Source organism: Setaria italica, chromosome II, assembly GCF_000263155.2.
Source record: "Setaria italica strain Yugu1 chromosome II, Setaria_italica_v2.0, whole genome shotgun sequence".
NCBI lineage: Eukaryota > Viridiplantae > Streptophyta > Magnoliopsida > Poales > Poaceae > Setaria > Setaria italica.
The window spans coordinates 1,156,918-1,168,561 of record NC_028451.1 but is presented as its reverse complement, the minus strand read 5'-3'; the positions used below and the strand labels follow the sequence as shown (position 1 = coordinate 1,168,561).

Genomic DNA, 11,644 nt, shown 5'->3' with positions numbered 1-11,644 from the left:
GCCGACCCGGCCTACAGCACGGGCCAGGCCTGGGCCGCTGCCTCAGCCCGTGGGCTGGCCCGGCACGGCCTGTCCCATTTGGCCCGTGGGCCATAAACGGGCGGCACGGCCTGCCAGGCCTGCCTCAATCCCGAACCGCACCGCCCTCCGCTCCTACTTCTTCAAGCCGCCTCTCTCCGCACTCCCGCACAGCCGCACCCGCACTGCCTCCGTCTCCGCCGCCTCCCCCTGCCGGCTTGCCCCCGGCGACCTCCGCGCCTCCCGTGCCTCCGCCGCCTCCCCCTGCCGGCGTGCCCCCGGCGACCTCCGCGCCTCCCCTGCCTCCGCCGCCTCCCCCTGCCGGCGTGCCCCCGGCGACCTCCGCACCTCCCCTGCCTCCGCCGCCTCCCCCTGCCAGCCTGCCCCCGGCGGCCCGACCGGCCGGCCCCTCGCTCGTCGCGGTTTCCGCCGCCTCCCCCTGCCCCCGACGACCTGACCGGCCGGTCGCTCGCACGTCGCGGCCTCCGCGCCTCTCCCTGCCCCCGGATCCGTGCCCCTCCGCCGGTCCCGTGGCCCTCCGCCGCCACCTCCCCGGCCGGTCCCATGGCCCTCCGCCGCTGCCTCCCCGGTCGGGACCGTGGCCCTCCACAGCTGTGGCGGTGGGGAAAAGAGGGGCTAGAGCCGTGCCCCTCCGCCGCTGCCTCCCCGGCCGGTCCCATGGCCCTCCGCCGCCGCCTCCCCGGCCGGACCGTGGCCCTCCACTGCGCGGCGGCGCCGCGGCGGGGAAAAGAGAGCCGGAGCCGTGCTGCGGGCCAGCATGGGCACGATGAGCCTATTAAGGCCCACCGGGCCAGTAGGTCGGCACGGCCTGCCTAAGGAGGCAGCAGGCCGGACCTGGGCTGCTCCTTCGGCACGTGGGCCGGCCCGGCCTGGCACGATTATTGTGCGGGCCTAAACAGGCCGGGCCTAAGCAGGCCGGGCCTAATCGGGCTCGTGCCAGGCCGGGCTGGGCCGCCCGTTTGGCCATCTATATCTCCAACCAACTCGAACCCCACTTTTGTCGCAGGCCTGTTGGTCTCGATCCATCCGAACCAGACGCACACGGCAGAGCCGCCAAAAAACCATGGCGATGGCGGCGCTGATGGACGAGCTCATTGAAGAGATCCTACGCCGCCTCCCGCCGTCGGAGCCAGGGTGCCTCGTCCACGCCGCGCTCGTCTGCAAGCGGTGGTGCAGCATCGTCTCCGACGCCGGCTTCCGCCGCAGGTTCGGCGAGTTCCACCGCGCGCCACCGACCCTAGGCGTCGTCTACAACGCCGTCGACGGCGACGCCTACGTCGCCAGCTTCAGGGCCTGCGCCTCCTTCCCGCACCGCGCCGACCGCCGCGGCGAGGCTGTGCTCGACTGCCGCCACGGCCGCGTGCTCCTCCGCTGCATGCCTCCAGTCGGCGAGAATTTGAATCTTCCGTCGGCGTCCACCGCCATCCACGTCTGGGACCCTGCTACCAACGAGCAGTGGCAGGTGCCCCTGCCGTACTTGTACCCTTACAAGTTTTCTGACGTCGTGGTGCTCTGCGCCGCCACCGCCAGCGGCACCTGCGACCACCTCGATTGCCATGGCGGGCCCTTCCTCGTCGTCATTGTGGGCACTGACCTAAAGGACATGTTCGTCTACACCTACTCGTCTGGGACCGCAGCGTGGAGCGAGCCATCCTCGATCCACCTTGACGCCGCCTTGAATTCCCACTCCATGCTCAGGCCCGGTCTCGTCATCGGTGATGCGATCTACTTCATGCATGGGGAGCAGCACATGATCCTCAAGTATGACTTGGGTGGCCATGTCATATCGATGATCGACCCGCCATTTTCCTTGCACGCTCAAGGAAAGGTGTCCCTCGTGGCAACGAAGGATGGTGGGCTTGGCGTCGCGTATGTTAAGGGATGCAATCTCCACCTTTGGTCATGGCGGGCTGCTGGTTCCAATGGCGTTAAGCGATGGGTGAACGAGCAGGTCATCAAGCTGGATCTTGCGGCCTCGGATACTACCGGTGGCCCCTCGACCGATGAATTGGATGTGGTTGGCTTTGGAGAAGGCACCGATATCATCTTCGGAACTGCAAAAGATGGCATCTTTGTTGTTTGGCGAAACACTGGACGGGTAATGAAGGAATGCGGGAGGACGGCCATGCCGTTCCGATCCCTCAAATCCATGTTTTGCTACCAGAACTTCTACACTCCCGGTACTAGCCCTCATGCTCATGTTTTGTAATTACCAGAACTTCATGAATGCCTTTGGTTGTTTGAATTGCTATTGATGGCATTTAATTTTGATAGTAGGAGATAGTAATAATGCTGATTCTATGGTCTCTCTTAAGTAATAGAACCCTAAACTCTAAAATCCTAAACTCTAATGTACTGTGGTATGTGGTTAATATATTGAATTTACTAGCTAGTAAAAGAATACAATTTCATATTCAAATTATTGCTCCATCAACCTTATTTTTGTTTGGGTAAATAATGGACGGTCCAGAAAATTGTGGTGCAATGGTACCTAGCTAGATCCATGAAGCCCGAATTGTAGTTTCAGGCACCTTACCTTCTGGAGTAGTCCACGAGATGTCAGACATCGTCCAAATCAGTCCAGTGGTTTTTAGCTGACTGTGTGTGATGATATACAGGACTACAAGTTCATTCTCATTTGGCTTATGTTACTTCTGAAATTTTATTTTATTTTCCGCAGCACTCGGAGCATTTCTCAAAGGCGACGAAACAGAAGCTAGTGTTTCAAGTGCATAATTGACTGAAAATTTGCTGATGCAAGGTCTTTGGGTTTCATGGCTCATGCTTTCTACATCTTTGGATAAGATACAATTAATAGCCTTTTTAGACGAATGAAGTTTTTTAGATGAATGTAAAAATGGACTTTTTCCTAAAGTTCGGGTCTCTACAACAAACTGCCATATAGCTAGTAGCTTGTGAATTATTTTTAGCTTTCTTGGGTTTATTAGTAAAGTGAAATGGTAATGGTATCCTACTCTCTGTGTGCTACAGAACATCAGCTTGCAACTTGCAATAAGATTTGGGAACGAATATGTTTCCCCTAGTCTGAAATTTCTGGTGCCATCCAATTGCTCAACCAGGATGGCACTCCTTTTTTATTTAACTATTAATTGAGGTATTCCTTTTTTTGTTAAATGATCGTACCATTTTAATTACATTTACAGCAGTAGTTTTATTTAACTTGCTGTGGCCTTGTTGGATTGTACTAATGAAAAATCTTTTTTTTCCAAACCCGTATTGTGTTGTCGATAAACTTTAGCATGACACATTTGTGTTGACAATAACTAGTTGTTGTTGACCCCATATGTCTGCATATGGCCAGAGTTACTGTTTTTTCCCTCTTACTCCCTCCGTTCCAGATCATTTTAGTTTTTTAGTGCATAGCTTTTGATATGTATACCTAAATATAGTGTACGTCTAGATGCATAATAATATGTATGAATCTAGAAAAGTCAAAAGGACTTGCAATTTGGAACGGAGAGAGTATTAGTTACTATACGACTGCTTCGTTTCCTTGATATTATAATTCTATCTTTGCATAAAACTATCTCAGTTGCATGTTACCACTGAGTTGCAAAGTATTTAGCTCTGTGAACTCCACAAGTTCAGTCAAATTTTGAGCAAAACCGTGTCAAAGAGACGAGAATTTGGAGCAAATATCCCTCTCTCCTTTAGTCCTCTTTCATCTACCGCTACCGGTAGCTCAACTCACTGTCTCTGCTGCCCTCTGGCAACCCCAGCATATTTGGGTTTCAGGCACTATTCAGTGTGCCACCATTCGAACCAAATCATTCAGATTTCAGACAACTCTTCCATGTGAGGCAAGGGGAGTGTGTAACAGTAACATCTGAGTTTGTCTACTTCCATTTAGCCATTTACATGCGTGCACAGAACCTGACATTCGGAGCCAGTATGTCACTTAACAGGAACAAAAAATGATCGGAAACTTGCTCATTGATCATGGATCTAGGCACAACAAAAGTACATGATGGCATTCCAGTTACAGACTTAAGCTCTAGGGGAACTCGACGGTCAAGGTGGTTTTTGCGTTAGTTTTCACCCCCTACTGCTTCTGTGAGACCTCATGCAGAGTGTTTGCCTGATGAAGTTGCAAACTGCAGAAACTAGCATTCTCCATTATCCAGAATTAAGCACCTTGTTTGCCTGCAGGTAAAGCAGTTAACAGTGAGTTATCAAGTGACAACTGGATTTAAAAAAACACACACTATTCTGCAAGTCCACACCAGTTTCCAAAAACATGCATTGTTTTGGCCTTGACAAGCATAAGCATAAATCAGCTGGTCCACACATTACTTCTTTTTTTTTCCATCTTATAAGCCTGTTCAGTTATTACCCTCCATCTTATACATAAGATTGCCAATGTTGATAACTGAGTAGCAAATCAAGCAGTCGCAGTGCACACATAAGTTTCGAGATAACAACACATTGGGCTATCAAACAAATGAAGAACTTTTGATATCTTAAAATGTGAGCAACCTATCATCACTCTTGCGCACATCAACTAAGCAAAAATGATTCAACCTAACATTTTTTAATGCGATGTGTGGAATTAACAAGTACAGTGCTCAGCATTATGTGCAGACTTCATGGTAGAATCCACTGTGTCAACTTCATAGTAAAACCGGAGGGCTCCCAGTTTCCACAAAATATTGCAATCCCAGTAGTGAGATGGACCTGTGCATATGGAGTGTTTCATTTAATTTCATTCCACATTGTAAAAAGTAACCCCCACAACACCGCATAAACGTGGGCCTTTGCCAACAAGCGCTCAACATTCTGTAAAACATTGATGATAAAACATTCTGTAAAACAAGCGCTCAACAAGCTCCAACATGGCCAGACATGTGTTCATCATTCATGATCAGGACGAATTTTGAAACAACCACAATTGAGCATGACAACTTACTGCTTGCTCAGCACTTATCAGTTCAGAGAGGAGCTAATCCATACTGATGAAGATCTGCAGAACAGAGAAACAGAGTGAATATATGTACATTCAGTTCCAAGTGGCCGCTTTAAGTATGATCATAAAACATTCTTTTTACATGTGTGCACGAAGCATTTGACAGGCTAAGCAACATTTGGACGCAGGTGGAGTAACATTATTCTCACTCAAAATGCTCAGCAGAAAGCACAAATGATAATAAACCCAGATCTGACTTTCTTGGGTTTGCTGGATAAATAATAAATTTCTAGCTCAGCTTAAATTTAGATCAATTGCCAAGATATCATCATCCATCCATAACCACCTAATGGATGAATTAATTCATAGGCATCTCCAACCAGTTTCAAGGATGCACAACCAAAAATAGTTAGAAGTAGCAAAGTTCTACATTTACTTCACTTTGATAGGTTCACTGATCCATATTTTCGTATTGCTAACTTGACTACTTTAGCAGTACAAAGTTCTAGAAATTGGCAATAATGGACTAAGCAAAGCTGTACCTGGGGTGTAGAAGCTCGTGTAAGGAACAACACCAAAGGTGTCACCATCACCACAGTCCTCTTCCCTCACCTGTCCGGACTTCAGATCAATACTGAACCAAGCATCCTCCGTCCCCACAAAAAAGACCCCAACACCGTGTGCAAAGCCAACATAATCATTTTGGATGGAGGAGGCATCAACTCCAAGCAGCGTCTCGAGCTCAATGGATCCTTTTTGTACCCATATAGCATCTCCTTCAGGACTTGTCTCCATTGACCAGAGCCAGAGTCTGTAGTTCTCCACCCTTGCGAATCCCAACACACCATCCTCCAATGTCGTGAGCACCGCAAAGTCCGAATGGAAACCGGGAGGCAGGGGAATCTCAGACGGGTTCCTCATGGCCAAGGGAACCTCAGACTCAGACACGCTCCTCATGGTCAAATCGTACTTGAGAATGCTGTTGGTTGCATCAATCAAGAAATGGAGTCCATTCCCCACAAGGGAAGTAGGAACCAATTCGATCCCATATGATGGGGATGGAGGGCCATAGATCGGCCCGCTCCAGGCGCCAGCCTCCGATGAGTAGACGTACACGCGCATCTTATCAGGGAGGTCGGACTCCAGGAAGACGACGAGGAAGGGCCCGCGGCGGCAGTCGAGGTGGGTGCAGGAGCCGTGGGCGGCGCAGACCACCGCCGCGTTCCAGCTGAAAGGCGAGCGCACCGGCAGCGCGGGAAGCTTCCGCAGGCCACCCGTGACGGGGTCCCAGACCTCGAGGTCGGGTCCGCAGGGCATGGTGGCGAGGAGGACGCGGCCGTGGCGGGCGTCGAGCGCGCGGCGGTCGCGGCGCTCGGCGTGGCGCGGGCGGAAGGGCGTGGCGGGGACGAAGCGGGTGACGTAGTCGTAGCCGTCGTCATCGTCGCCGTCCCTGAGGTTGGCGAGGAAGCCGAGCATGGGGGGCGCGCGGTGGCGCAGGGCGAACCGGCGGCGGAAGACCGGGGCGGAGACGACGCGGCACCACCGCCTGCACACGGCGGCGGCGCGGAGGAGGCTCACGGGGTCGTCCGGCGCCAGGCGGACGAGGATCTCCTCGACGAGATCGTCCGTCAGCGCCTCCGCCATGCCGCTTGCTTGGCCGAACCCCCGGACTCCGGCGAGCGGCGGCGCCGAGGATTTGGGCGGCGGTGGTGGCGGGGATTGCGATTTGCGAGGATTTGGGTGGGGATGGGGAATTTCTCGGTCCAGATCGAGCGGCGCTCTGTCATGTGGGGGCCAGGAGTCAGTGGCACTGCATATATATTACTGAATTATTACTAATACATTTAGCAATTCGGGCGTGCCGACACACAAAATGCTTATTTTTTTAGCCCGCCGGATTTAGGAGGCTCCCGGCTGCAGACACAAAATGGCAGAAAATTTGTTTCAGAAAAAAAGGATAATAAGGAAAATAAAAATTTATTCCTAGCACGGAAGAGCCCTCAAGGCTTCAAGGGTTTTGGGGTAGCTAAGAAGGTTGTTTTATTGTTTTACCTATTATAGTGAAATACGCAATGGCGATGAGGTGGGGTGGCAAGGGCTTCTCACACGTGGGGGTGGTGGGCTAGCTGAGCAAAAATGATGGCGGACGGATTAATCCTCTACTCAAGAGAATTGGAGGGGATTGAGGGGGATTTTGACTTGTTGGGGATCTTCAAACCGAACAAGGTTTTAATGTTTGGTGGTGGTTGAGGGCAGTGATGATGTCACTATAGTCAAGTAAGAGGCAATGGAGGTTGGGGCACTTCACTAGAATTAGCGACAAAAGCAGTCATCAACTTCGGCAACATGACAAATTAAAAGAGACAAAGAGGATGGTGGGCGATAGGATAAGATTGAGGAAATGTGTGTATGGCCGAGTAATTGTTATCCTTTCTTTTTTGCCCTTTTCTAATATAGTTTTTCTTGCACATCTTAAGGTTCCAAGTTTTGAGGTTGTACATATAGAGGACGTAGAGTTTTGAGATCCTCGGATACACGTTGGCTCCATGAAGGAATAATTGGGTGGCAAGGTGGTGACGGCTATCGGTGGGAGACTTAGGTGGCAAGCGAATTGCAAGAGGAACATGAAGCCATACAAGGAAGGATGAAGCTTGAAAATTATTACCCTAGGAAAATATAATCCTTTAATCTTTGGTATCCTTCGAGTCTTCGCCCAATCCTGGTGGTTGGATTGACATTGGACGGTTGAGTTATCAACTAAAAATAAGATTACTGAATTTTTATAGCATCATCTTTGTATCCCTTTGAGATCGTGCCAAATGGTTAGCGTTTCAGCCAAACAAGATACCAGAGGTAAGGTGTACACGTGTACCTGAAAGGCTGGCGTGGTATTCGGCCTGGCTCATACGAACCGGAATCGGGCATGGACAACGGCCGGCACCGTACCCTGGTTGAACTTGAACCGGACCAGGCAAAGCGGATCGCGTCCCACAACCCGCCCTTGTCGTCAATCGTCGACCAAACCCTCGCTTCGATCGCCTCCATCCGACCAAGCAGGCATGGCGGCGCCGCTGCATCCGCCTGTGCCGGAGCTGTTGGAGGAGCTCGTGGAAGAGGTCCTCCGCTTCCCGCCGGACGACCCCGCGAGCCTCGTCCGCGCCGCCCTCGTCTGCAGGCTCTGGCGCCGCCTCGTCTCCGCCGCCGGTGCCAACTGCGACCACCTCGACTGCCACTGGGGATCTTTCCTGGTTGTCTTGGTGGACATCAAACGCGACAAGATATGCTCGTGCATCTATTCGTCCGAGGTCGGTGCATGGAGCGAGCAAACCTTCAGTGATCCCCCTTATTCCTATGACCACTTCAAGCCGGAGCCCGGCCGGTGTCCTCATGGGGAACGTGCTCTACTTCTTGTTTCACTTAAACCCCGGAATCGTGAAGTATGACTTGAGCACGCGGCCAAGCATCTACGATTGGCATACCACCACAATTCCAACCGCAACACGTTGTGCAACCTGAACCTATGGTCAAGGGTGTGGTTGGTCCAGACAGCTAGAGATGGATCGGATTTGTTCAAAGCGGTCATTAATCTTCCAAAGGCGCTCAATGCACCCAAGAGCTCACCTCACGTGAGTGGTTTTGCGGATGGTGCCGGACTTGAAAAATTTCATATGGACGTTTGATGGTTTATACAGTATGGATATTAAGTCTGAGCATGCAGGTCAGGAAGGTGCCTACTACTAGGTACTACCATGCCTTCGCAAACGTTGTTCCTTACTTGAGCTTCCACACTCCAGGTTCAGCTTTCCTCCTCTATGATTTTCCTTACATTCAAAACATACTGTGTGTTATTTCAGCTACTCCCTCCAACCCAAATTATAATTCGTTTTGACTTTTCTAGATACGTAGATTTTTCTATGCATTTAGATATATGTTATGTCTAGATACTCAGCAAAAGCTATGTACCTAGAAAAGTTAAAACGAATAGTAATTTAGGATGGAGAGAGTATCTCTTAAAGTCTTGACACGAAAACACATGGACAATGGTATATGTGCTCCTACCTAATCTTTATTGAACCATGGTTGAAAGTTCAAAGGATCTGCAGGTCTTTTTAACAATTTATCTAAATCTAGGCTGAGGTATTGGAAGGTATCCAGCAGGAAGGAAATACCTAAAGAAGTAATTGGCTATAATAGCTTCCACACTCTTGACGATATTGGCTTCATCCACCCATGTTTGTGTCTAAGGGGGTGTTTGGAAGACAGAGGCTAAATTTTAGCCCCTGTCACATCGTATGTTTGGACACTAATTAGGAGTATTAAACGTAGTTTAATTACAAAACTAATTGCACAACCCCTAGGCTAAATCGTGAGACGAATCTATTAAGCCTAATTAGTCCATGATTTGACAATGTGGTGCTACAGTAACCATTCGCTAATGATGGATTAATTAGGCTTAATAGATTCGTCTCGTGATTTAGCCTAGGGGTTCTGCTATTAGTTTTGTAATTAGCTCATGTTTAATCCTCCTAATTAGCATCCGAACATCCGACGTGATAGGGCTAAAGTTTAGCCCTTGGTATCCAAACACCCCCTAACTCATGTGTTCCTTTCTTAGATCTGGCTGCTATATGATGGAATCCTTTCTAAACAAAGAGAGATGTACATTTCTCATCCGTAGTTTAAGCATGCATCTGTTAGTGATTTTGCTTAAAGAGTTGTGGGGAATAAGTTTGCGTTTTATGGCCAACTGTTACAGAAAATTCTTGGCCTTTGTTATTTCTGAACAATGAAAGTTTCGCTGATGGCAAATAAATTCCTCAAGGCTGATATGCATGCTTTTCAAAATTTCTGTGTTTTCGCAGCATTGGGAGCAGCCTCTACAGTTGATGGACCAAGATCTAGTTCTTAGACGCAAAATAGCTGCAAGTCTTCCAAACCAAGTCAAAGAAAAAGAAAAGGAAAGGAAAACTAAAGCAAACGCACAACTCAAGACCTGAAGCAAGAGGTAGAAACTAGGCGAAAAGGCTGATTAGATGTAATCGCCGCGCCCTAGTACTGATTCTGAAAGAAGATTGGCCGCACACCGACGAATCATACATTGCTCAAGGCTCAGTTTGTCGACACCAAATATGTGCACTGGTACACACTTTTATGGTGCCAGCGCTCTTCTCTTGTCACAAGAAGCCCTTGTTTACTTCCCTCCAAACTCCCAACTTTGACACTATGCAAAAAGAAGATTCCCCATCACATCAAACTTGCGGTATATGCATGGAGTACTAAATGTAGACGAAATCAAAAACTAATTGCACAGTTTTGTTGTACTTTGCGAGACGAATCTTTTAAGCCTAATTAGTCAATATTTGGACAATAATTCACAAATACAAACGAAACACTACAGTGTCGCATTTATGGCAAATTGCCAATTTTGCAACTCCCAACTTGGGAAGTAAACAAGGTGGAACTCAACCTCAACTGTGATCAGTGAGTTACACCTAATGACCTATGGTCATGTTCCCAACGTATACAGAAACACCATATCTGTCATGAATACTAAATCAGGCAAACTAATAAGGTAAGAATTATGCATTAATAGCAGTTTGCTAATTGTCTACTCCTGATCATGGTAAAGTACAAGACAGAAATGTGGGTTCAGTAACAAAAAATTCAGGTAGTCGTCTATCAAATTTCAAGCCACAGAAAGTTAAATCAAACCATTGGAACATATATACTCCGTACAAAATATCACGCGCTCATTTTCCTGAGCACCAGGACATAGAGGCAAAAGGAATTATATCCATTCCCAAGTCTGATGGAAACATAAAAGTACTGCAGCACATGGAGAGTAACATACTGCTTGGGTCACCCCCATACAGATAAAGCCACATTAACCTTTACACCAAATGGAATGCTACTATCACCAAACAACACTTCTTAGAAGTTGAAGACCTTTACAGCTAATGATATGACTCATACTGAAGATTCGGAAAGCAGCACACTACACTATCAGCAAAGAAGTCACAGTTCCTCAAGAGTTATCCGATCACAAAGCCCACATATTCCACCTAGTGCCTTCCATCTATGATCACCACACAACACTTCTTAGAAGTTGAAGACCTTGCAACAGCACCTAAGGCTCTCATGCATCTGCACCTGGTCTGCCTCCATCACCTTTAGCCGCTATTCTCAGTGCTACCGAAACATTATAGAAGTATGAAAATAACATCAGCAAATTGAGAAATCAAATTGCAGTTAATATACCCTTGTTTCTCACCAACGGCAAGGACCAACTAGTTGCAGCAAATGGCTTACCAAACACTTAAACCCACATTTTTGCGAAATCAATTAGCAACACTGACAAATCATAGCTATGGAAGTGTACAAGGCAATGGGTACGGCCCTAACATCTCTGGGATGTCGTAGAGGCAGCCGACGTCGCAGAGGAAGCCCAGCATGGGGCCCCCGTGTTGTGGAAGCCGCGGAACCGAGCGCGGAAGCCCGGGCCGGAGACGAGGTGAGCGAACCGCTTGCAGGCAAACGCCACGTGGAGGAGGCTCGCGGGGTCGTCTTGTGGGAGGCGACGAGGATCTCCTCGACGAGCATGTTGTGCATCACAGCAGCGGCCGGGGCGGTGCTGCCATGCTGCTTGCGTGGGTGCGAAAAGGGTACCTGAAATGCGAGGTG

The 11,644-nt window shown here is 49.2% G+C and overlaps 1 protein-coding gene across 1 annotated transcript; it reads right to left on the bottom strand.

The window, feature by feature from the left end:
- Positions 1-3,830: 3,830 nt before the first annotated feature.
- Positions 3,831-6,777, bottom strand: LOC101759248. The gene is made up of 3 exons (XM_004955321.2): positions 5,506-6,777; positions 4,967-5,020; positions 3,831-4,203 (listed from the first exon to the last, which is right to left on the bottom strand). Exons 1-2 carry the CDS (start codon positions 6,605-6,607, stop codon positions 4,989-4,991), a joined length of 1,134 nt encoding a protein of 377 aa, XP_004955378.1. The 5' UTR covers positions 6,608-6,777; the 3' UTR covers positions 3,831-4,203; positions 4,967-4,988.
- Between the last annotated feature and the right edge of the window lie 4,867 nt (positions 6,778-11,644).

Excerpts from the sequence above, each read along its gene's own strand:
- LOC101759248 (XM_004955321.2), bottom strand. The coding sequence starts at position 6,607 with ATGGCGGAGGCGCTGACGGACGATCTCGTCGAGGAGATCCTCGTCCGC. Across the intron at positions 5,021-5,505 it reads CACGAGCTTCTACACCCCAG|ATCTTCATCAGTATGGATTA; the intron begins GTACAGCTTTGC and ends TCTGTTCTGCAG.